Consider the following 27,792-nt stretch of genomic DNA (forward strand, 5'->3'; position numbering starts at 1 on the left):
CATTTTCACATTCCAATAATGCCAGCGGGGGGTCTCTCCATTTACCCACGAGATTGAAATATACCAGTCATTCATTGTATTTCACTAGAAACAAAGCGTGTAACGACAAATCTTTTCTTCTTCTTCTTGCAAATAAAACCACAACCACATAGCTCAAAGAATAAATCACACACATGCCATCTTGGGCAAATCCCAGTCTGCTAGTGTTGCATAAATCTTTTGTTCAGCTCTCAAAATTAATTTAAATAATTGCCATTTATTTTATAAATGTAACTAAATAAAATTGGCACAATGAATTGTTATAATATTATCTAAAAAAGAATATTCAATGTATTATTCTTAATAATTTTCACAATAAATATTGGTCTAAAAAGAAGCATAAAATCAACATCAGTCAACAGATTTAAAATAAAATAAATATTGAAATGAATAATCTGAGAGCATTTGTAACTGTGGTCTGGTTTAATACCGCAGGCCGATAGCCTACCAAAACCAGAGGCAAGAACGACCAGAAATCTGGCAAAGCAAGCACATTTGGAAATGACCGTAGCATATACAGTGCAGTGTTATAACCATTCTGTGGTTAACCTCCTAATTTCAATGTAACTTACTTAACATTTCCCTTTTCACTCTTTGTTTTTTTACACCTGTGCTGCTATACCAGTCTTGTTAAGGGATTCGAGTGTTTAACACTTGACGCAAGGGAAATCAGTTTTAATTATAGGCCTAATAAAGATGTAATTCTCAACACGATAAGAGACTGTAAAATATAAGGCTATCATCTGCCAACACAATCTCACAACAATTAGTAGGCTATTTTACGATTCGGTGATTTGTATTTAGATTGATCATCTTGGATGCGTTAAAAAATGTTTCAACAGAATGTTTTTGTCGATCAGCTCATCTGTGACTAAGCCTTCAGATGTAAATTATAGCTAATTGTTAACTATTAGTTCTATCGTGAACAACAAACATGTGTCAACATGCCACAATGCGTGTTTTAACTCAAAAGATATCACTCATCTGCCACAATTACAAATACACTGGAATGTATTTATTTTTATTTGGGTTTCGTACCTTGGGCACTTAGATACCATAAACCTATTTAAGATGAGCGATAGTTGTGACTCCAACATGAAATTAACACATGGTCTTGTGGCTTCATAACGTTCATAACGGGGAAATCTGTCTTGATTTGGGATACCCTGGAAAGACGCAAGTCAGCATAATTAGAACAAACCGCGGAGTTTAAAGACGTCTCGAAAACAGAAAGCCATGGGCACCCAACACTTTTCGATCCAAAATGCAGTATATAAACTGCAGACCTGCTGTGAGTATATCACATAACAACAAGCACAAGTTGTAAAGGATACACAACAATTCAACAAGGTAAGCAGTCAAAATAGAGGCTTATAATTCATCGAATTATTTATTGCTTGAATTTGCTGACTCCTATTGCTTTAAACTCATGCTCTCCGATCCTCTATAGGCATCTGTCAGAATGGAGCTTCATTATGTGGCCTGGCTGTGCACCCTTTTCTGCTTTGCGCAGGTTTGGTCATTACCAACAAACTGCGTCCTCCGGAAGGACTTAATGGAGAAAACTTGTACATTTATAGAGACTGCGGTAAGAATCGTTGCAGAGAATTTTCAGAGGCACAAGGTTCATTGAAGGCAAAAAAAAAAATGTAAATATATATATATATATATATATATATATATATATATATATATATATATATATATATATATATATATATATATATATATATTTTTTTTTTTTTTTTTTTTTTTTTTTTAACTAAAATATTCTTTAACTAAAAACAATTTTGTTTTAGGGTGGCCTTTTCCCTTCGCAATGCCTGGGCCACGTTCCCATATCTTTCCCGCAAAATGTGTTCGAGTCCAGCACCAAGAATCAGGTAAAAACATTGAATAACCGTTTTAATTTGCACTGCTTTCGGTTGTTTTTGTGGACATGAGGTCACTTTTCAACTCTTAATGTTTCTGAAGGTTTCTGGTGTCGAAAAGGCTGTTTACCAGACACTCCAGAATATTGACGCACTGTTTGAGGACTACAATGTTCCAGACCAGTGGGATGCAGACAAAATGACTGAGTTTCGAGGCATCGTATACCGGCAGATTGAGGAAAGCAAATGCGTAAGAAAACAGCGAACTTAATTTTTGTTAACGTCTTCAACTTCAGAGATCTTGTCTTTGTTCAAACGATATGTAAATTAATTATAACTATAATTAGGCTAAATAATAAAACTAATTTGCGGGCCTCGTATAGGCTGCTATGTTGCATGTTGTTTCAAAGCTGCCGCTACGAAAAACAGTTCTTTGCAATGTAGAAAATAATCGCCCAACACAAACACGGCAACATATTAGGCTATACAGAATTAATTTTTGTATGTTTATTATTATTATTATTATTATTATTATTATTATTTAGCTGCAATTTATTTCTTTCACTAGCCCAATCCATTTCGAGTCTTTTGGCGGTTTGCATAGTTCTTCCGTGTGATCTTTTCGTTTGCATTAATTGTGTATTGATCTTGAACTTGAACCTGAACTTGTAGTATCAAAAACTTTCAAGATAAAATGAACAGGCCTAATGAAGTGCTCCGAACAACTTAAATTGCGTTTTGAGACGCACGAAGCCCCAAGAAACGCTGGAAGTAGAACCGGTCAGTTGTTGCTGACTGCCTCAACTGACGAATCAGAATCAAGTAATATAGAGCGCTGTGTAGCCTGATATGTATGTTACAGAGATGGGGAGATGCCCCTTTAAGAACGACTTGGATTTTCTTTTAAATTGTAAATGAAATCAACATCAATGAGGTAATATAGCCCCCTTGGGGCAATATTTTATCTTATTTTATTTTTCACTGCAAAATGAAAACTATAGCCTAATTTTTACTCCACAAATCTAAAAACATTAATGTGTCCAAAAATCTCTCGTTAACAAAAGGCTAAATGCAACGTAATACAATGTTATAGATCACTATTATATTTAGAAACCAAATTAGATTGGTTCACCTCGATTTAGTTTCAACTGACTAAATTAATGTTGATATTCAGATGAAATGGCCAAATTAAAATACCATAGCCATTAATCAAACGTCTATGAGATGAGATTTTGGGTCATTTATGGTCAAGAGAAAGAAATCTTACCCATATATATGACATTTAATTCATTTGCATTCAGTATTTCATGTTTTACTGGGTCTTGGCAAATGTGTACAGATCATGAGTAAGTCTGACGCGGCCCAGGATTTTCCCAGCAGAGAGGCTTCACTCAAGGTTTACTTCGAGGCTATAGCCTCAACTCTGAAAGAAAAGGTACGCTTGTGTCACAAACCTAACTGTAGTCATATATACTCTTGGGTTATATAAAGGTAATCATATATTTTTTTTTTTGTTGAATGCATTTTTTTCTGCTCAGGATTTCAATTACTGCGCATGGGAAATCGCGAGAAGTGAGATTATCCGCACCCTGAACTTCATATTGAAGAACAACTCTGACATCATGTATTCATCTCCACAACTCTAGATCGCTCTAGATGCTTACTCGCATGCTGGCTTATTTATTTATTTATTTATTTATTCGTTCGATCGTTTATTTATTTATTTATTTATTTATTTATTTATTGTCTCCTTTGTGGCTTTATGCCTTTCTATGCCTGATCACTTTAAGGGAAATAACTGTCAGTTTCACTTTTGATTTTGATTTGTTACGTCACCATTTCCATTCAGCACTGGACAGTTCACAGCTTGAACACATCGGAGACTATTCATTCATTTACAATGTTGTATTTTTGTATGTGTTTTTGTAATTTCTGAATAAAAGATACATTTCAATACACTGACCTCTCAGAATATTGTGTTATTAAAGTATCATTTGTGAAATTACCTTAAATATCTGAATGAAAGAGGGCAATGCAGATCAATAAAAAAAGAATGTGATGAAAAAAGGAAGGAAAGTGGATGAATAAATGATACACGTGGTGTATGTGGAATATTGAGGTTGATATTAAAACTACATCTCTCTCTCTCTCTCTCTCTCTCTCTCTCTCTCTCTCTCTCTCTCTCTCTCTCTCTCTCTCTCTCTCTCTCTCTCTCTCTCTCTCTCTCTCTCTCTCTCTCTCTCTCTCTCTCTCTCTCTCTCTCTGTGTGTGTGACCTTAGACATTGATGATGTGACCTTAGACATTTGTGCATCTATGCAGATGTTTGTTCCAGCAGAAGTTATTTAGTTCTAGCATCATGCTATATGAGATCCGAATAGACCTATTCTAGCGATAACCACATATCCTGTTTGTACATTGTTGCAAAATAACATCCTGTTTTTGTCTATTTCTATGTCTAGAGCAAATGCAAATATGTTGTACTATATGAGTTACAGCATGTAGACTCTTCTTTCATATACTGAAGCTTATTTTTTGCTCTTTTGCCCTTTACGCTTAGCCTACATTTTTTTATTTCTGATGAACCTAAGACTGTCTCAGTTTCCTAAATCACAAAAGTATTTTACCAGTTGTTTAACTGTTGCTTGGCTTTGAGTAAACTTGGACAGGTGTGTAAGAAAGGGAAGAGCTAGAATACATGTTCACACAGACATTGACTGTAAACCACTTAAACACTGTTCTTTTTAGACAGATAAGGTGCGGTTAAACGGGAATGTAGGCCCACATGTCAAGTTTACAAGGTTGTAACAGGAGATCTTCTCTGTTTTGTTTAAATGGCGTGAAATTATAATGAGGGAAACCATAGCTATTTGCCACCCGTTTAATGAACAAAAATAAAAAATTGTTTTGGGCCAATATATATTGTATTAACAAATTGCAAAATCATTACATTAGGCCTCAAAATAAAAATAAAAAAATGCGTTAAAATGCCTTAACTTGGCATTTATGAAAATAATTGTTCCAAGAATACATCAACTCACCCGCGGGGCCTCATTTATTGCAGAAACCCATTTTATCTTACGATTATTTCTAAAATGTGATTCAGAGAACGAACGTAGGCTACACACACACACACACACACACACACACACACACAAAAAAAAACGTGCGTGTTCCCCTCGATCTCTTCCAGATGTGAAATCTATAAATCGCAAATAATTTGTGTGCAGCTGAAAGGTTTCAGATCTCCGCCTTAACTCCGCCTTACAGGCTACATGTCATTAACATAAAATATCACCATGCAGTCAGCGTCCAAATCCTTTACTTGAAAATGCAAGCGGCAATTAATTTACAATAGCTGTTACTTTTAGTATATTTTTCGCACAGTCTGCAGGAAAATGGAGAGTAAAAATGCATTAATATAACATAATTAGCATATGTCACTGACTACATTTCCCATCATCCTTCCATAGCCACGCAAGGCGTGGCATTTGGCATTTGAAGTCCGAGTCCTTTGAAGGACGCGGCTTGTGAATTGGGACACAGCTAAACCACCAGGAAGCAGCGGTGAGATGTAAGGTAGACTACACACCTGATGATTTGTTTTTTTATTAGGCTACACTTTACCAAACCCACCCTATAAAATAACCAAAGAATCGTGTAAAATTCATTAAACCTTACAAAAAAAATAAAAAATAACTTAAAAAGATTATTACTTGTGATAGAACAAAATACATATTGATATGAGAACATATAGGCTATACTTCATCCAAGTCGATTTCCAGTCATTGAGTCGTCTTCATACATCTCTCATCTTTTGTGAGTGCTCCGACGATTCTGTGAGACACAAAGTAGTTAACAATTCAAGTCTATCTCATCTGCTGACAAAAGTATCAGATATTATTTTGAATATTAAAACAATAACATATTACTAATGTCTGCAAAATCAACACCATACATAAACTGTGTTTCTAACACCCAAGACAGCATGAGTGCAGCTGTGTCATTTTTAAAACATTAGCTAAAGTGTTTCGTTATCCTCATCATTCATAATTTAGTAACATGCTATTTTATTTAGACATATACTCATAATGGGCCTAGCTATTTTATATTAATAAAAAAATAAAAACAATTAGGCTATAACGGCACTTACCTGAAGCTAAGAGTTTTTTGGGCAAAGAAATCAGAGACGGAAATAATGGACAACTTGTAGGCTATTTAATAGCTGCCGATCCGTCCATGGATTGTTGGATGATTGTCGGTAGCGATCTCATGAGCGCAGGTTGTCAAGTCATTAAGCTAATAAACACATCATCAGAGAAAAGATGTAGCTGCAAGAAGGATGGGAAGTTATTCTGATTAGATAGCCTATTATGAGGACAGGAATAAAAAAAATGATATGCACGGGTAAATAGTTGGCCTATTGTCTGTTCTAAATTAATAGTGACTTTAAATAGCCTACATTGATTCATCCAGGAATTAATCAAGTGACTATGTATAGGCCCTAAATTAGTAATTTAATCATTCACTGAATTCACTTATGCATTCAAGAACGACACCCCGCTACTGTGTGTTACTTAGAAATGCGCAAAGTTGAGCCAATGGGTGGAGCTTGACGTCCTCTCTGCACGTGATAGGTGGGCTTAAAGGTCAAGCCACTCCCTCACCCTAATGTTACCCTATCCCGGCTTGTTGTCTCCTTGTTTATTAATTGTAGATGCTTTTACACATATTTTGGATAATGTATTTTATATTATGCATTGCTTACATGTTATTATTTATTTATATTTCTAAATGCCTTAGTTAGCCTATGTATGGCAAGTGAAGTCACCTTTATATAGCGCTTTATACAATACAGATTGCTTTACAGCGATCACTGGATTGAATGGTCATTATCAGTGTTGATTCAGTTCCGTTGTTAAGATAACCAATTATTAAATTAGTTCATTTAATCTAGCAGTTCTGCATAAAAGGATGTCGTCGTCCAGCTCAGTTCTCATACAACAGCTTCAGTACAGTCAGATCTATAATATTGTTGAATATTAATAAGTGTGTGAAAGTGTTGAATATAGCCTACCTGAGAAGGAGGAGTGAAACTGGATTGCTAGTACAAACAATTTATGTTATTAGAGCACTGTCATTTTTGCTACTATCTGCTATGGCAAAAAAAAAAAAAAAGTACATGAACAAGAACATGCTGTTTTTATTTTATTTTATTTTTTATGTAAAACCCAAATAGATGCAACAAGATATAAGACCAGGCAGATAGAGGGCAAAAAAACAAAACAATATTAATAAATAATTCGTAAAAAATATATATATTATGAAGATAATATACTAATAGTAATGAAAATAAATATTGTTCAAAATGTTATTTATAACATCATTAAGGTTCTATATAGCACTTTCAAAGCTTCTTTATGGAATCTTATAAAAAGGGTTCTATTTAGCACAGAAAAGGGTTCTGCCATTGTTACAAGCCGAAGAACGCTAATTTGGTAATGTTTAGAACCATTTTTCAAAAGAGTGTACCATTAAACACCCTAAAGATGATCGGATACACAGAGGTGGTGCTGGACTTAATATCCAGTAGTAGTTTACCCCAAAATGACATTACAAAAAGTAGCGTTAGAAGAGAAATATTTGATTAAAACTTGTTATACATAAACTTTTAAGCTTCAACAGCCATGATGGTGAGTAAATTATGACAGAATATAAAAATATATATATATTCTGTCATGTACTCACCCTCAAGTTGTTTCAAACTATATGAATTTATTTCTTCTGCTGAACACAAAAGATATTTTGATGGACCCCATTGACATCCATATGCCATCCACTAACTGTTTGGTTTCCAACATTCTTCAAAATCTTATTTTGTGTTAAACAAAAGAAAGAAATTCATACATGTTTGGAACAACAAGGGAGTGAACTATCCGTTTACCCCTTAAGTCCAGATAGGGGGAGCTAGACTTAGTTTGCCTCTGCAGTGAGCACCACTTTCTTTAAAAAATTGTTTTTCAAGTGTGCTATAATAGTATACTTCTTTTAAGCTAAAAATAAGAACGTATACTTTCAGTCTACTATTTATGTACTGACAATAGCCTATACCTGCAGTATAAAACTACTAAACTAGTATAATTTACTTAGAGTATATTTAATTGTGCTTTATTAAATAGTGTGTAAAATGTGTGTTACGCAATTTGACCAAACTGTTATAGAAAAACATTTTTACAGTTGCAATCTACTGTCTGAGTATCATGGCTTAATTTTACAGCAATACAGCATGATGTTCGAAACAAGTCGCATCTTGTAAATTATACTCAGAGATAAATGTCTTCAGTTGTATTGAGTGTTTTATTGAGTGTTCAGTATAATGATTTGAAATCAGGTAAAATACACATTTTTTTTGTATAGCGCTTTTCACAATACAAAGCAGCTTTACAGAAAATGCATGTCTACATTACAATTTAGAGTGATGTTATCAAAGGAGACTGTGTCCAAGTACAAATGAACAAATACAAAGTAGCTACCATCAAGTATAAATTTTAGGCGGAAACAATGATACAATGAAACAATTTTACGGTTTACAAATCAGTGAACAAGTATCAAATACATAAATAAATAAATAAATATATAAAAATATAAAAATAAATAAATAAATAAATATATAAATAAATAAGTAGTCAGTCAGTCCACGGAAAACTACCATTTGTATGATTTAAGCTCGAGGATGACGTGGAGAACACGCAGGAGCTCCTTTCGAACCACCTCCCACGCGCAGACACTGTGGTCCTGATTGAGGGGAAAAAGACAGCAATTAATATACAGGCTATGGGATGACATCACAGTTTTTACTTGTGCGTTGCCTACTGAACTCTGTAATCTACCTTGTTTCTGAGGAGAGTGGCCAGTTTATCAAAGTAGGTTTTCAGAGCATCCTCCCTTGCTGGAAAATCGTCCACGGGTGAGATCTACACACGGATGAGAAATATGACATAATTACAGCCATGTTCATATATTCATCTTTAACAGCCTATAAAAATAAATGTATTTCGAACTTACACATTTGTTCTCGAAATTAGTTAAACGGTCAACTATGTTCTGGAAATGCTCCACTTTCTGCTGATTCCAGGACTCTGGATAAGTGTCGTTAGCAAACAGGAAGTCGATGTGCTCCATGATTTTATACATTGCCTTTGTTACACCGATGTTCTGAAAATTAAACATAACAGTTAGAATATACATTATAGGCAGTCTTCATCATTCCAGGTTATTATAAGTATTCCTCAGAAACATTTAGACAATCAAGGAGTTAATATGCCTGATGTGTTTTTACCTGGTTGGAGCCATTTGATTGCAGTGCAGATTCCGGGAAGGGTATTTTGACGTTTTCTTCCAAGCATTCACGAGGAAAAAGACCTCCCTATGAGAAAATACACATTTTGTTTCAGGACATAGGTAAGGCAGGGAAGGGAAATAAAGAGAACAGGAGGAAAAAAGAGAGAGAAACTCAACTTACCATATTCTCAAGTAGATTGTGAGTTGCTTTCACAAGTGGCCGCCGCATATTGCACTTTGTTGGCATTGAACAAATTTGGGAGAAAAAAAGAAATAGACTCAATAAAGCGATACATTTCCAAAGTGCCATTTTGTATATGCGAACAAAAATCAGAAAGATGATGCTGATTGTCCAAGTCCAAAAAATTAAAGGAGCTGTAAAATAGCACTGAGTCTCAAACGCTGCTGAAACTTCTTGAAAATCTCTTGCTGAAGACGTGGATGCCGGTTGACCGTTTTATACTAAAACAGAGTGATGAATGGAAAGAAGAATGTAACGTAGCGTTGGAAGTTTTGCAAACCGCAAAGTTGTGTTTGTGTTTCCCGGTGCGCTCGCTCTCCTTTGCTGTGGTTAAGAGGATGTGGTCTATCTATCTATCTATCTATCTATCTATCTATCTATCTATCTATCTATCTATCTATCTATCTATCTATCTATCTATCTATCTATCTATCTATCTATCTATCTATCTATCTATCTATCTATCTATCTATCTATCTATCTATCTATCTATCTCCCTATCTGCCAAGACAAATTTATTTTGAACAATATTTATGTATTTGAAATCTATCAAACTTTTTGAAATGCTTTAATTGAAAAGTGTGCTTATGCCATATTTCTTTAAAATAAATTACACTTTTTTGATAGTTTGTTATAGGCTATAATGCATATTTGTCATCTAGTTCATCTATCTAATGAATTATATGTCGGACAAGTATGCTATCTTATCAATAAAACTTAGAATGATCAAGAAATTTGTGAATTCTTTGGATCATTGCCATCTTGGGTTTTCTTGTAGGGCAACCAAACAAAAAGACCACAAACAGAAATTCGTAGTAAAAAAAAGAAAAATGAAAAAACGTTCAAAACTAAAACTTAAGTTTTATTATATGGCGTCATTTTTTAATTACAGACGGTGTTTTTTTTTATTACACTGATTAGCTAGCCTATATCTTTCATCTTAACCAGGAGACCGAAGGGTGGTAGACTACGTAGTAAAATGTGTGTGAGCCATTTTCACTTTTCACTCAACTCGAAAAAAGCTGCTGGGCAATTCCCATTGCTTTCAATGAATGAACGGCTAATTTCTTTTCTTTCATAAAATTGATGAGAAAAAAAACACATTTTCTCAGATAATGGGAGAGGGAAGCACACATCTGAGGTGTTGAAACAACCCACATCAGCGAATCATAACTGCCACGAACCACCGCAGCGTATATAGCCTATTCCTACGCGCACAGACCACACGAGCATTTTGCTCGCGCTCTATGAATTCAATTCTGCCTATTCAGCGCGTGCATGTGGCAGCTTGTGTTCCACTTAAAACTAATAATGAGTGTGCGCTTTATTAATAATACCCACAACGTCATCATTCAATAGCGGAATATTCCACCTTCACCAGTGTTAACGTACGAAGCGCAATTACCTATATTCATTTAGCCTCTGCTGTTGAGTTTAGCCTATCTGGAAAAAACACAGAGAAATATCATTAGCCTATGTGCTTGCTCATCAGTATATGGAACTGAGCATGAGACCAACTAATTTAAAACAAAACAAAAATGGTTTCCTTTAAATGCATCATCATGGAATTGTTAAAATAGTTTGAGACAGACAAAAGAATAAAAGAAATAGCCTAAAGATTGCGTTGTATACTATGGATATGGTGGAGTGTTGTAGGTTATGACTAATTTTGTTAGTCAAATGTCTTGTATAGATATATAGGCTAATTACAATCGTCAAGTGAAATGCTTAAATGCTTCAAGATAACCACTTTAGAAAAGAGTGTAGCCTACCTATTTCCTACACTTGAAATAGTTGGTATAGAAACAATTTTCACAATTAATTAAAAGAAGCGACAAGTAAATTAAACGTGATTTTTTGAAGTAGAACGACTGAAATAGGAAACGTCGTAAAACGTAGGCCTAGGCTACTCCAACAATCTTTGTTTTTATTTAAATGTGGGAAAAACAATGTTAGTTTACAGCCCATTTTCACAAATAAATCTTAAAGCACCATGAAAACAAAAGCATGTGACATACAATCATTAGATTAAGTGTGAAACATAGCATAAATGCGTCCAAGTAGCCTATGCAGTCGCATAAAAATGGAACTAGGCCACTCGACAACAGTTCGAATTTATTCGAAAATGTAAACTCTGTAATCCGTGACTTATTGCATTCCAAAACCTGTATGACTTTATTTTAGATGTCTCGGTTGTTTTTGACGCTCACACGCTCAAAAAAAGTAGAAATATGTTCTTTTGTGTTTCACAGAAGAATGTGTGTTTGGCGCCCGAAATGACTTTGGCGCCCCCCTACGAGAAGAGCCCTATGTGCATTATAGTGAAAGGTTTGCATTATAGACGAAGCATTTGCATTATACAAATGTCTGGAAATTAGAATAAAAAAAAAAATGGGTTTGTATTTTGATGCCATATAGGCAAAACTTTTTAAATACCTCAAAGAACATTTTCAATCTCTGAAGAACCATACTAGAGAAGTATAGGACAAGTAAGGAGTTGTCAACCGTCTATACTTATAGGCTACCGGTGTGTGACAGTTCAATGGATTTAGTAAACCAACTGAAAGAAACATTAGTTTCAATAACTTATTTTTATTTAAAAGTACAAAAATGTTGTGAGCAAACAAATAAAATAAATAAATAAATAACTTTGAAAGTACAAAAACATTTTGAGAGTGAACAGATTAAATAAATAAATAAATAAATAAATAAATAAATAAATATAAATAACAGTACAAATGAAAACAGCAAATATCCTGGGATACAAAAATTGCACAATGTTAATTAAATTAAGTATAATAAATACCAGAAACAATCATGAACACATTACAACTATCTGACAATAAATAAATACTGGTGATCTGAATTGCATAGCTTGTTTGTTTCTTTTTTAACATTTGTTCACATTCAGCAAACAAACTGAGTATCGTTTAGGCACAGAGGCCTATTTGCACCAAAATAAAAATAAATAATAAAAAACTGAAATTTTCACAGGAATTTCACAGGTAAGAAACATAATTAGCCTGCTTGATTCGATTACTTCAAGTTTTCATAGGAAAAACACAAGGTAAACTCTATATTAAAACACCAGCCATTAGGCAAAACATACAACTCCAGGCTACATTCATCGCAATGAAATACAATCATGTAAATAAATAAATACATTTGTTACATTCAATTTTTTCAGTTTTTGTTTGTAAGGCATTGTTAGCAGTAACTTTTCAACACTCCAACACCAGTGTCATTATATCTGATCATCTGTTAAACTTTTAGAAAGGACATGGCATTGCTTGCGATGATGTCCATCCTCTGAAGGTGATGTTTCACAGCTCTCCGGATCTTCTCCCATGCCTGGACGCTATATTTCTGAAAACACAAGAGGAACAACTTTAGCTGAGTACAACAGACTACATTTTATAAGGAAGAAAATCATTCCTTTTACTCTTTACAAAGTAACATTTACATTGAGCAAATATGATATGCCTCTTATGGTACGCATATAATATAATATGCGATCAAACTTACTTCTTTCTTTAGAATCTTATGTAACTTCCTGAAGTGCCTTTTTATCTTTATCTCATAAGACTCCTTATGTGATGGATGGGGGTATCGAGCCACCTGAAAAAAAAAATCAACAAAACATAAACAATTAGCAAAAATAACATTAATGACAAAGTTAACATGATGAAAAATCTTCTACAGAGTCTATATACTAACTACAATCATATCTTTTTGACGGTCTCTAAATCTCATTCAAACACTGCATTCTTATTCATTCAGCCTTTTCATCCGAACGTCATCAACATTTGTAAGATTAATGCAATATATTGTTAAATGGTTGAGTGTAATTCATTCTGAGTTTGTGGTCTATTACTGTTATGATAATCGGTAACACTTTATTTTGATGGTCCCTTTTGAACATTCTGTTGACTATAAGTAACTACATGTCAACTAACTGTCATTAGAGTATTCAACTCACTGCTTTACATCTGCTAACTCTTTATTGCGATGCTCCTCCAACAGATATTCAACTGACTATAAGTAACTTTGCAAGTATATGTCAACTTACTACCAGTCTACTAATGCTCTACTAACACTCTAATGTGAGTTAGTAGAAATGTAGGTGCACCGCTACTTATAGTCAACACAATGTGTTAAAGCGGCCATCAAAATAAAGTGTTCTCTTCGATTAAAAATGTAGGATGATATGCAATTCATAGAATGGTATTGTGAAAACACAAGACTTACACATTCTTTAAGTTCCGACGACTGCCTGTTCAGGTCAGCTAGGAAATGGTCTAAAGTCTTTTGGTTCCATTGCACTGCGTTCATGCCCTCCCTGGCATCCATGAGGCGGATGATATGGTCTAAGGTCAGGACAAGAAACTTCATCTGGGTCTCCACCTGTAAGGAGACATAATGCCTGTGTAGGTAACTGGGTCCTTCAGATTATGAAGATAGTATGCGAGATGTTCTCATCAACATTTGTAAGATTAATGCAATATATTGTTAAATGGTTCTCTGATAACTTAAGTGTTATTTAGGGAATGAAATGTTTGCACTCTGTTCAAGTGAAAATAAGGAGAAAAGTTCTGCAAACCTTATCGTTGTCTATCCAGTTGTACAGTTGCCCTGGAAATGGCACCCTGATATCATGATAGTTTCCACCCTATAAGACAGAGTACAATTAGTATTTTTTCATATATAACACATGCTGAATATTTGACATTGCTGTTACAGACATCATTTTACAAAAACGAAAACTTTAATTGCTGCCCTAAATTTTTAATAAATTCAAAGTGGTGCCAACCCGCAGTGGTTAGTGCATTGCACTTTGGCAACCACGCTGAATTACGAATGAAGATTGGAGCATGTAGAAATAGAAACTTATCAAATACAGTGTAAACAACAGAAATTGTTGTGACAAAAATTAAGGATAGAAGCAAAGATGAAAAAAAAAATTTGCATAGTATTCCAAATAGTTGTAAATGATTCTGTATGGTTGAGTTAAAAATTGGAAACTTCTAAGAAAAAAAGTAACAAATCTGTTGCACAAATCATTGAAAAGAAAGATATTTTAAAGGTAAGTTGCAGAGCTGTGTGCAACAGTCTAATGTAGAACTAGCGGCATTGTCACTATTCTATTCAAAAATTCACAAATAAAGCATAAAGATTTAAAGTGTAGCTACTTACCATCTTCCCAAGGAGAGTCAGAGAATCGCTGCTTATCCTCCTGTATTGGCCGAGCCATTCGCAAGCTGAGCATTTACTCTGCAGAGTAAAAAATAGCACAAAAATATACGTCCACATTTGAGTCTTCATCTTTGTACACAAGCAGTAGTTTTCTACACTGTCGCTCGAGAGATTGTTGCAGGGACATGGTGCAGTGCCTTGGATTTTATTCGGGAGTATGGAAAGCAAAATCGAAGTATGGGCATTCCCACTTTCACTTTCCTGCGAATAGGCTATCACGCAGAATAACTTATCTGGTCTGCTTTAATTGATCAAAAATTCGTTTAAAAGTAAATAAATGTGCATTTAGAAAAGACAAAGGTAAAATTTATATGTAGCCTAGTTATAGTTTACTCTTTAACAGTCTTTAGCATAAACATCAACGCAAAAAGCACACAAACTTACGTGCAATCCATTAAGCAATGCTATTAGCAAGTTCGTATCAATTAAAGCAATCCCACAGGTCAAAATAATTACCTGATTCCAAAGTATTTTCGATCGAGACGATCCAAACTGGGAGATGGTCTGCGGGCTCGTATAGAAAAACACTTTCTGTTTGAGACGTGATGTAACCCATTGTTTACGCAACGTCAACGTGCTGACGTAACCTCAAGCTCTCACTGGATTTCACCGCACATTCTCATGAAAAAAAAAAAAAAAACACTTTCTCATGGTGCAATGAAATGTAATTTCACATCTTTTGTAATTACACATCTCAACATTTACTTTCAACATTTTTTAAAATCATTTTTAAAAACATTTTTTTTTTTTTTGAAAAAATAAATAATAGCCTATTATTTAAGGATGAATCCAGGTTAAGCTATGTATGGACCTATTGTGTTTTGGAATCTGATTTCGAGCTTGTAAACAAAAAGATGTTTTGGAATATGATATCTGCAACCAGCGAATGGACAGCTTGCACCTAAATTTCACTGATTAAATGTAGCCTAGTAGCCCATGACAATCACAAGAAAAAATATCAAATTAATAAACAGTTGTTAAATCAATCAATTTCTCAATCGAGTGTGGCATTTTAATCAAGTGAATAATGGTCCATTACTTTAAAACAAACCTAAGAAAAAGCTAAAACATTGCACCCTGCAGATAAATCAAATGTAGGCTAACTCGAAGATTCTTCAAGATCAGTGTTTTGTTCGGGGATTATTTAACACATATTCGCGTCACAGTGATTATCTCGCGTTGGTTATTACTGTACGATTAAATGAAACATTTCTGGGCAATATGGCTATACGCATGCGTTGTTCCAGTCATTGAGCACCGTATACTTTGAAGATGTTGCACCTATTTGCCTGTAGATGGCAAGATAAAATCAAGAACCATATAAATTGAAACATGTAATGAGGATGTGTTTTGAGTTTTGACCGCAGTTTGTTCACCTGAGAGTGAGACCAAAAGTATCACGAAGAAAGTCCTTACAGCACACATTTTGTTCACAGTAGGTCTTATAAAAGTGAAGGAAGGAAAGAAAGTTAGGGGGAGAAAATCTTTTCGTGAGAGTGGGCTCCTTGTTTCATAGTTCACTCATCGATACCTGTGTTTGATGTCTTTCGACCACAGCTGTCGCCTCCACCTCTTCTGTCGAATATTGCATGAGGACAGAGCCCAAAGCAATACAAACAGTGAATAAAAGTAACGACGACTTCTTCGCCGCCTTCTTCTCTTTGTAAATGTTCATGTTAAAAGTTTTTGTTGTTGTTGTTTGTTTCAGTAGGCTATGCTATACTTCTATGCCGAAATTGACTTTAAAAAATATACCCACCCAAAATGTGACAACTTGCGTGAATAGACACAGGGTCACATGGGGAAGATGCCCCCCTAAAGAACTTAGGGGAGACCGGGGATGGTTAATACGGGCTAATTGTAACACTTCCAATTTCTCCAACCAGGAACAAGTTACTTACAAATCACCTGATTCACTTCACACATGCTCGGTTTTGTCCTCATTCCACATGTGAGCAGAAAACACAATTTTTAGAGCAGAAAAACTCTTTTTGATGTAAGAAAGTAACCAAAGGTGGACAAAGTAGGCTACACAACGTCCTTACTTGAGTGAAAGTACAGATACTACTGGTCAAATATTACTCTGTTACAAGTAAAAGTTGTAAAGACCGATTTTAACTTAAGTAAAAGTACAGAAGTATCTCGTTTTTAAAAATACTTAAGTATCCTATGTAAAAAGTAAATGTCAATGCATTGTTTTATTATTTTTGCATTGTTGTATGTAATACAGTACCTTATGCCTCTAAAGTTAGAAGTATCTGTGGAATTAAGAGCTTTTAGAATGTTATAAAACCTATAGAAATGAAACAACTGAATTGACAAAAAAAAAAAAAATAATAATCTTAATTTCCAACTAAAATGCAACCCCTGACTGACGTTACTTTATACTCAAGTACCTTGACAGAAATGTAATGGAGTAAAAAGTACAATATTTGTCTTTCAAATGACTAAATGTTAAAGTTAAAAGTTTCCAGAAGAAATAATACTTACAGCGGGGGAAATAAGTATTGAACACGTCATCATTTTTCTCAGTAAATATATTTCCAAAGGTGCTATTGACATGAAATGTTCACCAGATGTTGGTAACAACCCAAGTAAGCCATACATACAAAGAAACAAACAAAAATAAGTTCAGAAATTAAGTTATGTGTAATAATGTGAAATGACACAGGGAAAAAGTATTGAACACATGAAGAAAGGGAGGCGCAAAAAGGCATGGAAAGCCAAGACAACTGCTGAAAACTTAGTTAAAAAGCAATCCAGCCCCCTGTCAGTGCAAATTAATAACAGCTGGTTCAGTCCCAAATGATGGCCTACAAAAAGGTTTCATTGCCAAGGTGTCACACAAGACACATCTCATGATGGGTAAAAGCAAAGAGCTGTCTCAAGACCTTCGCAACCTAATTGTTGCAAAACATAATGATGGCATTGGTTATAGGCGCCATTCTAAGCTTCTGATTGGTCCAGTGAGCACTGTTGGGGCCATAATACGGAAGTGGAAAGACAATCATTTCACCATAAATTTGCCTCGACCAGTGCTCCTCGCAAGATTTCTGACAGAGGAGTGAAAAGAATAATCAGAAGAGTTGTCCAAGAGCCAAGGATCACTTGTGGAGAGCTTCAAAAAGCCCTGCAGATATAGCGGGTACTGTTGTCTCAAAGAAAACAGTAAGTAATGCACTCCACCGCCATGGCCTGTATGCACGCTCACCACGCAAGACTCCATTACTGAAGAAAAAGCATGTTGAAGCTCATTTAAAGTTTGCTGCACAACATTTTGAAAAGCCAGTGAAATACTGGGAGAATATAGTGTGGTCCCATGAGAGCAAAATTGAACTGTTTGGATGCCATAATACACACCATATTTGGAGGAGAAATGGCAGTGCACATTACCCTAAAAACACCATATGTCAATAGCACCTTTGGAAATATATTTACTGAGAAAAATGATGACGTGTTCAATACTTATTTCCCCCGCTGTAAGTACAGATACTCAAAAAGTGTACTTAAGTACAGTACTCAAGTAAATGTACTTTGTTACTGTTCACCTCTGAAAGTAACTTTTAAAAATTCCTGCTTTGTAGTTAAACTCATCAGAGTTAAATTATGTTTATTGTGTGTCTGTGTAGATATTTTGCTTGTAAGTTGTTGGTGTTTTGGCTGTTAGCTGTAAGGTGAGCTAGTTCATGGCTAGGACTCTTGAGTTAGTTGTAACAGCAAGACTCTGGGTTACATCAATGAAGAATATTACAACCTACTCCAAGTAAGTTGTATTTTTATTTGAATTTCAGTATGCCTGGGTCTTGGAAGAGAAAGACAAACTGAGGGGTGTCTCTCAGCATTTTGAAGAGAGCTGATGTATAAGAGCTGGGAAAATCTGATCTGTGGCAGAATTGTATGGCATTTTTTTTATTGCCAATTATTATGACAGTAACAGACATGCTTTCACACACACACACACACACACACACACACACACGCACGCACGCACGCACGCACGCACGCACGCACACACACACACAAACACACGCACGCACGCACACAAACACACACACACACACACACACACACACACACACACACCCATTAAATTAAAAAGTCTGTGTTGAATAAAAAGCTGAATAAAAATCTTAAATGTTACAACCATCCCCGGTCTGAACTAATTAATGGAAATATTAAATAATAACCCCATGAATCACAATAAGTATTCCAGTTAAAAATAATAACACAAGTAACAACATGCCACTTTGCACCTGGGGTTGGTTCATCTTACCCCAATGGTCTGATTTGATCTTTTTACTTACAAATAAAAACTATAGCCTATAACTTTTATTGGTCAGAATCATCCCCGTTGTAACTGAATGATATGAAATAACAATTTGAGAGACAAGTGTTTTTTTTTTTTTTGCATTTATTTTTGATGAACATTGGTGAAGTGACAGATTCACACATCATCTTATGTGTATTTGTTACAAAGACATTTAGACATTCATTGCATACTTCATTCAACATGTAAACAAAACATTCCTTCATAGCACATGCCCTGTGCTTTGCATAATAACAGACAATAGTTTATTTGCTCAATGTAGATCTTTTAGTGTAGATTAGTTGTAATAAATAAGAGCAGAGCCATTAAATCCCGTTTAGACAATGGCATATTAATATTAATCTGGAAATTCATTCATTCATTCATGAAAAGTGAAAAGTGCAAAAGAAAAACAATAAAATAGCATATAAATAAATTACGGCCAACATTTAATTTACTACACGTATGTATAGGCTAATTGTGTCTCTTTCTATGTGCTGTCTTTCTGCTGAAGTGGTTCATGACGAATAAAATCTCATTGCGTCCAATCTCCCACGCGCAGCGGCTAAAGTTCTGGAGGAAAGAAAAGTCACTCATTAATCACAGATTTGAACTATGAAGGTACAAACACCTGCTAAACCTTTTTTGTTATGGTACAGCGCATCATTTGCTGCATATCTCACCTGCTGTGTAAGAAAATCATCAAGCAACTTGAAGTTCTTGACCAGCGTCTCAAGTTCAGAGCTCTTCGCCGGGACCTAAATATTGACGATACATTGTATTACAATCTAGAATTGTCAAAAAATGAAAAGTCGATGTTGATTCAGCCCAACTAATGCCCGTGACTTACGTTATTTGATATAGCTTGCCGGTTGAGGTGCTCCATTAGATTTTGGAATGCATCGTTGTTCCAGTGACCATGAGTTCTTTTCTTTTTGAAGAGCTCGAAGGTAGAGTTATATAATATCTTCAGTGCATGGGGTATTTCCTGTGCACATAAAAAAAAAAGACAAAACATTAATTGTCAAACCATCAGGATGCTAAAAACAATGATTAACTCCAACAGTGCTGAATATTTCTGGCGATCAACCTCACTGCAGAGTTGTATCATGATGGCACACCTGAACCAGCAAATCAATCAAGTTCTTTGGGCTCAGTGACAAAACACAGGGAGGCTGCAAATAAAACCCAGCAGGAAGATATGAAGACCTCCGATACAAAAGCCTCTAAAAGCCACCAAAAATTAGATAATAATATTGAGTGAATGCTCCCCGCACATAGTATATGTTCATCAAATACTTTCACTTCAAACTCACTAAATCTCAGCCCATGTCGGTACTTAGGTACAAACCTATACATAGGAGCCTGATAATTTTTTTAGAAAAACGTTAGACGGACTTAGAGGCTTTTGCATCTGAAGTCTTCATATGTCTCCAGGATTGAACATTTCTGTGTAGCTGTTTCTTGATATTTTGTCTAGCTACCTCTTTTGCAACCTCTTTGGGAAGACTCGTGAAGCGATCAGACATGGCATTTTCCACCTCTTCTAGGCAGTCTTTTGGTCCCTTTGAGAGAGAGAGAGAGAGAAAAAAACATGTCAATGTTCAAGGTGTGTTCTTCACCACTAAGCTATGAAATTAACAATGAACCATCATTTTACTTGAGGGTTTCATAAGGTATAAGCTCCATATTAAAACAATACCCACTATACTGTTAAGTAGGCCTATTTGTTAACCTAATGGTTAATATTTAATACACAAGTTGTATGCTATATTTAAAATAAAAATGAACAATGGTATATGTATAAATTCACATTAACCTTAATAAAGTAGGCCTATGTAATTTTGTTTTTGTGATACAGTGTGTTATATTGTTGTTCCAGAAACTTTTCTAATAAATCCAGTAAATATTTAATAGATTAACGGACCATGTGTGTGCACTGCATAACAATAAATAAAAAAGACAGATAGATAGATAGATAGATAAAAATAATAAATTAGACTACTCACCAGCTCATGCATAAGTTTAATTGTTTTAGACAAATTCCTTCTCTCCTGAAAAAAGGATTCTGCAAATAGGCTCGGAAAAATGATAAGCCACAGAAAACACAAAAAAGTTCTCATAATGGTGATATATTGGCAGCAGTGCAGTGCTACAGTTCAAACGATATGAATACTACGATATGGATACTAGTTCATGGCAAGACCTTGCCTATATAGTGTTCTCCAAAAAAAAAAAAAAAAACCTATAATTTGCATTCCCTTGAGCAGGTGCACAGAGCGGGAAGCCCAGCGGTATTACAATTGGAAGTTTCAGAAGGAGAAAATGAAAGAATCACGTGATTCTCTTCATCGCGGTGGAAGTTCATTTTCTCACCTTGAAAACGCAATGAGATGGATCTAGAGACGTTTACTCAACTTGAAAACAAAGTGAGTGATCTCATTCATCTGGAAAAAAAAAAAATGGGGAATTTCATAATCACTATTATGTAGGCGACGCAACGACATCATCAACCAAGTAGCCTATGATGTCACAATTAGAATGTTTACTGTAGCCTACGTTATCCATATCCCCCCCCCCCCAAAAAAAAAAAAAACGTTATCCATATCCCCATATCTTCTGTTCTTCCTTACAATCTCGCGTTATCATTGTCAAAAAAAGTTTTTACACTTTTTTTTTGCACTCTTACATTTTATTTATTAAAACAAGTTTATTTCAAATAAAAAAAATTCTGATAAAATCATGCACAAAATGTGCAACCTTATTTAAGAGCAATTGCATGCGTTCTTGATTAGGGTGACATCATCAAACCGTTTTGTGAGGTGATGATGACGAAAGAAACTCGGGCTAGTGGTAATCCCTTATTGTTTAGCTACATAAAGCATTTCACTTTCAGTTTCCATAGTGACGTGTCTGCGCTCTCCCTTTAGCAATCCTTTAGCAATTCCATGGACATACTTGTATTATGACGCAAACAATATTTTAAAAAACTTTCAATGGGGGATTGCAATTGTGTAAATTTCCCTTTTTTCTTTTTATCATTCAAAGAATCAACAAAGGATATTAATGCTGCAACATAATCAAGGCCGTAACCAGGGTTTGAAAATTAGTGAGGTCCGAGGTGAGGTGCAGGGCCGGATTAAGAATTCAGAGGCCCCTGGGCACAATCAATGTCTTGTAGGCCCCCCCTTAGGCAGGCCTAATGTATAGTTTGTCCAAGGACATTTTAATTTTGCATTAAGAGTTTTAGTTTACTGACTTAAAAGGAACTTTGTTGTACTATGCTGGAGTAAAGTTCATAAATGATAGATCTTTCCCATATAGGATTTTGTAAAACTATGTTGGGTAAACCTCTGTCCCTCTAGGGGGGTTCGGGGGCATGCTCCCCCGCAAGAAAATTTTGTACATTTTAAGGTTAAATGCATCAATCTGGTGCTCTTTGAGAGCTCAAAATTAAGAGCTTCAACGGGCTTCAACCCATGAACTGTGCACAAATAAAAAACATTGACTTGTACCTGGACATTAAAGGGGGCTCAAACATATTTTTTAGTTATGATATGGAGTTTCAGTCTACATTACATTATAACTGGTGTTTTAGTATGCCAAACAATTAGTATAATAATATAATAATGATTTCTATAATTATTCCTATGACATAAAATCCATATAGCCTAATAAATGAAAATGAATATTTCAAAAGTATATTTTACATTACACTATAGGAAAATTACAATACTTTTGTCCTAATGTCTTCACTTGCAAGAAATAAACCCTTTGATCGCGTGAGCAAAGTGCGCACTTTTCTTTAAATCACGCAGCACAAACATAATGCCTATATAGGATACTTAAAGTCTTGTGCTGTTTTATAAAGCACAAAACCATATCACGGTTTCGATATTAGTTCGTTGGCAAAATATAACGCTAGAGACCTTTATGTTAGGCTATACATTTTACATCTCATGTGTATTGGGAAAAGGGAGAAGAGGGAGAAGAGCGAGTTCGGCAAAAGGCGGATTCGAACTCGAGTCGAACGCGTCAAAAGCTACTTAGTTTCAAGCACCTCACGCACGCCCAACGACCCGTGCAACTGTAGCTATTTAGTTGTGGGTGCCTTTTTTGCTAAAAAGACAGGCACTTAGTGCAAATTATACGCGCCATTATCGGAAATGTAAAAGAAAAAAAAGTTTATTGGCACTTTTTGGTCATTTCATGACTTTCAAATTGACATCAACTACGATGCTGTTGCATCATGCTTGTAGTTTCTTTTGCGCTTTATTTATAAATTATAATAAAGTGACATAAAGCGCTCTGCCGCATTTTTTACAGTCTATGCTCACAACACGCTCTCAAGCCCCGTTCACTGATCTACCTTCTCGCAGCGACATAAATTGCAAACACACATATGACGCGGTTTAAACGGCTAATTAATCATTCAGAGAGCTTGAAATTTTATTTTTGAATATAAAAAAATGACCGAGGTCCGGACCTCGGTGACCTCATAGCTGGCTACGGCCATGAACATAATTGTGCAAATCACGCTGTGCCTCATGGACAAGGCAAGGCAAGGCAAGGCAAGGCAAGTTTATTTATATAGCACATTTCATACACAATGGCAATTCAAAGTGCTTTACATAGAAGAAATTAAAATAATAACAAGAAATAAGAATAATTAAAACAGTTAAGAAGAATAAAAAATAAAATACAGTACAGTACAAACAGTCGAAGTCTTGTAAAAAGAAAAACAACTGCTTTGTACACCTATGTACGCGTGAAGACATAGGCATAATAAAAAACATAAAAAATAATAAAAAAAGGAAATGCCTAATTGTCTATTTCAGTTCAAAGGGAAAAATTGTTAATTAACTACCTATAGGCTATCTCTCTTTGTTTTGTCAATTCATTTCAAAATCCTAGACACTATTTCTGATTTAGAAAGATAAAAAGTAGCCTACAATTCATCTTAAAGGGCCAAAACATTGTTGCTCTTTCCAATCAAATTCATAATAGGCTATATAAGAATAAATTATAAATAATCTAAGAAGGACCTTTGGCCTTAATATGGTATAAAAAATATATATATATAAAGCCTAGTGTAGCTTCTAGGCTAACACACATCTAGTCTTAAAACAGAAACCGCACAGCAGCATAAAATCAGTGTTAATGTCATATCATATAAAAAATCATTTGAATTTGTTATTCCTGCGTTATTGCAAATCTCCGTCGGTAGAGGGCAGACCAACATTGCTGTTGTGAGAATTAAACAAATCTGTGAGACTCGTAGCTTTATACAGTTTGCATTTACATGCAAGGCGAGATTTATTTATGGGAAATAAATGTAGTTACATAACACCTATCTGCATCTATTTGCCGTTTGTGTTGTTAACTGTCCTCTTATTGTACACATATGCCTAATTGACAAATAAGAAAGATGTTAACCGTAAAAGTTTATATCGTGCACTGCTTGCCTTGTCTAGTTTGTGCTTATGCCTCAGTGATATATTATATGAGTAGGCTATAGGCTTATTTGAAAAGTGAGAACTGCCTAAATTAGGAAACTGCTGTGTCCAGTGAATTGCAAAATTGAATCTGACAGAGGGGCAAAACATACTTTGGGCTGAAAAAAAAAGTTAGATGTTTTGCTAGATTACAAAAGATCATCTACTTCAAATGAGGGGGAAACATTTAAGATATAGACTACTGGGACATGTTCATACCTGATCAAGAGTTGCACACCACCTGCTTTTGTGATGAAACTATGTCTCAGTATATATACGCACCATCCAAAACTCACACACTACACCTGTCCTCTACTCCAGAGTGTGTTTGGGGCAAGGACATGTGAATCCTCGGCAGGAAATGAGATCGTTTGAGAAGAGGAAACTTTATGTGGCTGGCTTACTGAACAGGAAAGAGTGGGTTTCCTTCCAGAGGATGAGGAAGAGGGAGGACTGCAGGGAAAAAGAAAGGCAGACATGTGAATGTTTCTAGGCCTTGCAGGGACAGTGTCAAAATACCACTGATTACTAATAAATTTGAGCTTTTCTAACTTCTGCAAATGGTGTTTATAAAATATGTTTATACTTTTACATGGATTAGTTTAAACTATAATAATACATTTTATAACATATTTTGAAAGAGACAATTATTTGTATCGTTCAAATGACTGTATCACTGCCATATGAATCATTCTGACACTCAAAAAACACTGACACTCAAAAATACGTCATTATGGAATGTTTATGGTTACACAATAATTTGTTTGCCAAAAATGTACTTCTTGGAGATGTTAGTTCCAGGGAACAGAAAATGCCTCAACTACCTGAAAGACATGACTAAATCACACCTGTCTTAAGCTCTGTAAAGTACAAAAACATGTCAGGGGGCGGCCCACTATTTTAGCCAAATCAGAAACACTCTCTGCCTGTGAACCATTTTGCTCATTTAAAATGTATAAATGGCACTAGCAGCACCTTTTATTATTATGTGCAGATCTATAAAAGGAAATTAATTTTGCAAAATGTTTCACTAGTACATCTACATTTTTACATTTAAAAAAAAAAAAAATTAACAATCCAGAGGAAACTATAACATGCATACATGTTTGTAACAGTTGTGATTTTTTTTCTAAACTAGCCGTTCATGCATCATTCAACACACTCAGTTTCCAACAATGCTAAATGCACCATGTGACTGTGTTCACTAAACAATGTTGAGTAACTTGAACATTGTTTTATGACCTATACAGCTGATTCATTGAATTAGCCTAACAAAAAATTCCACCATTTGCACCACATTCCAAGAGCATGCTAAAATGGGACATCACTGAAAGTATAGAGTCCAAAGGCAACAGTAAATCATCACGTGCCCCACCCAGAAAACATACTTTTTTACTACAGGGGTGGGGCATGTTGTCCTGTTCACACACGTGAGGGTGAGTATCAACCTCTTTGTTCCTGGTTTTCCCTTAGTGTTCACTGTTCAGTGTGAGATTTCTTAGTATTTCTATTTAGTGGTCGTTCCATTTTATCCAGCTTAAATGTGATCAGAGGTTGTGCAAACTGGAAGGGAGGGAAGAAACCACCAGAGAGCCCAAATGGGTGTGAATCAACCACTGGGTGTTATTCATAGAAACTGCATGGGGAACACTTGCAATAGCTGATGTTTTTCATTCAGTAGTTGACATCAGGAGTGCATGAAACTGCCACAAGGGAGCCTGTACAGGGTAGCATACAAATACCTATTACTGCTGGCTGGGACCTGAAAGATGTCAATAAGCCTGTACTCACACGAGTGAACGGCAGAGATGAAAGCAGAACTTTCTGTTTGCAGGTGAGGAAACTATTTCTAAGTTAAAACATCCTGTCAGTTGTAGTCTCAGTCATGTGTTCCTGTCTACTGCTTTGTTGATTGATTTCACCCACCAACTTTCCATTGACCTGATTTGTTGATGAGGCACAACACAGCTTGAAACACATAGCAACATTGCAGAACGTTTATTTAATAAGGAATATCTTCGTGTCAGAGTAATGCTTTATTGCTGTTGTGGAATAACAATTGGTTACGCATTACAAAGCTTTTCTCTCTGATTCAGTTGAACCATACCCTCATCTCTCTCTTCCTGTTGCTAACTGTCTGAATCTTCTGAAGTTGTGATGTGTGCTGGAACAGGAAATGAATGCAGACAGAGGAGGCAGGCAAGCTGAAACTGGCACAAAGCACTAGCGTGTATACACACCCACCCACATACAAGCATACAGACACACACACACACTGGCCCTGAGCAACAACTGTCAGAGGTGGAACGTCAAAGCGGTGGCGGCAAAAGACCGGTGCCGTCTAAGATATTAAGCGGAGTGAGCTTCTAAGAAAGGAAACAAGGGATTTGAAGACGAAGAAAAACAGGAGACGGATCCTACAAATTTAACTTGAACAAGAAGAGTAGGAAACAAAGGTGTGGAGAAGATGGTGTTCCGATCCTGCCTCAGCAGGTAATCTTCTATGAATTTGCTTATTTTAGATGTACTTTGTATTCATTCTTATGGTAGGTCGCATTTTTATTTTTTAAATCTGTTCGAGTTACCCATAACAGCTACCTTCCTTATTTTCTGTTTCTGTCTTGTTGCGTGACAAACAGCTGTCTGCCCACATAAACAGCAACTTGTTGCAGTTTACAAAGAGTATGCCTTAGTTCTTACGCTGTGATGTGAGACCAAAAAAATCAGAGCGCTTGATTTCTGGTATTGAGTTTTACGTCCTCAAATCTGTGATAATTATAGGAGTTCTGTTTTGTGTCAGTGGCACGTCGATCAACTGAGGCTGTCAAGCTGATAGGTGAAATTGTGATGTGAGAAACGTTGTCATTCAGTGTCTTTGGATCTCATCGTTCTCCGACCTTAGTAATTCAGCTTCATAAGCCCAATGGAACCTGTTAAGAAAGATAAGAAGAAACATTTTGTGTGCAGGCTGTATGTACAATTTAGTGCGTAGACTTCACAGAGTGAGAGTGCTCTTTCTGCATTCCTGAGGTGACTGGGCTGGTGGGTGTGGGTGTGGAGGGAAAACTGGAACACCACAGATCTGGTACAGCTATCCGAGATGCACGGCCAATTCCAATCTCAGTTCTGCCTCAGGTCTTCGATGTGTGCACACCTCAAAATAACACCTCTGACTTTGTGAGGCCACTGCTTTGGTTGGGTTCAAATCTGAAAGCACAGCAGGTTTTGCTTAGAATCTTGAATTGCA

At 35.6% G+C, this 27,792-nt stretch overlaps 4 protein-coding genes across 9 annotated transcripts in view; 2 read left to right on the top strand and 2 right to left on the bottom strand.

Annotated features, from left to right (window-relative positions):
• Positions 1–1,501: 1,501 nt before the first annotated feature.
• Positions 1,502–3,556, top strand: ifnphi3 (interferon phi 3; the record flags this gene model as incomplete). The annotated part of the gene is made up of 5 exons (XM_081374695.1): positions 1,502–1,627; positions 1,839–1,922; positions 2,014–2,160; positions 3,250–3,345; positions 3,449–3,556. 5 exons carry the CDS (start codon positions 1,502–1,504, stop codon positions 3,554–3,556), a joined length of 561 nt encoding a protein of 186 aa, XP_081230821.1.
• Positions 3,557–8,614: 5,058 nt separating this feature from the next.
• Positions 8,615–9,560, bottom strand: ifnphi2 (interferon phi 2; the record flags this gene model as incomplete). Its single annotated transcript, XM_081374714.1, has 5 exons — positions 8,615–8,704; positions 8,800–8,883; positions 8,975–9,124; positions 9,249–9,335; positions 9,432–9,560. The coding sequence occupies 5 exons, from the start codon at positions 9,558–9,560 to the stop codon at positions 8,615–8,617; spliced, it is 540 nt and encodes a 179-aa protein (XP_081230840.1).
• A 3,186-nt stretch (positions 9,561–12,746) lies between these two features.
• Positions 12,747–21,071, bottom strand: ifnphi1 (interferon phi 1; the record flags this gene model as incomplete). The annotated part of the gene is made up of 8 exons (XM_081374723.1): positions 12,747–12,857; positions 13,017–13,109; positions 13,740–13,895; positions 14,685–14,762; positions 19,734–19,808; positions 19,901–20,038; positions 20,535–20,615; positions 21,060–21,071. The coding sequence occupies 8 exons, from the start codon at positions 21,069–21,071 to the stop codon at positions 12,753–12,755; spliced, it is 738 nt and encodes a 245-aa protein (XP_081230849.1). The 3' UTR covers positions 12,747–12,752.
• A 5,236-nt stretch (positions 21,072–26,307) lies between these two features.
• The window catches only part of arhgap27l (Rho GTPase activating protein 27, like), a 31,570-nt gene continuing 30,085 nt past the window's right edge, over positions 26,308–27,792 (top strand). For all 6 annotated transcript variants that reach the window (XM_081369071.1, XM_081369066.1, XM_081369069.1 and 3 more), the window contains exons 1-2: positions 26,308–26,379; positions 26,698–27,038. The gene's annotated coding sequence lies outside the window, so the exon portion shown is untranslated. The remainder of the gene's footprint in view (positions 26,380–26,697; positions 27,039–27,792) is intronic.

The sequence above is a fragment of the Scardinius erythrophthalmus genome (genome assembly GCF_964197995.2).
Source record: "Scardinius erythrophthalmus genome assembly, chromosome: 1".
In the NCBI taxonomy this organism is placed as follows: Eukaryota; Metazoa; Chordata; class Actinopteri; order Cypriniformes; family Leuciscidae; genus Scardinius; species Scardinius erythrophthalmus.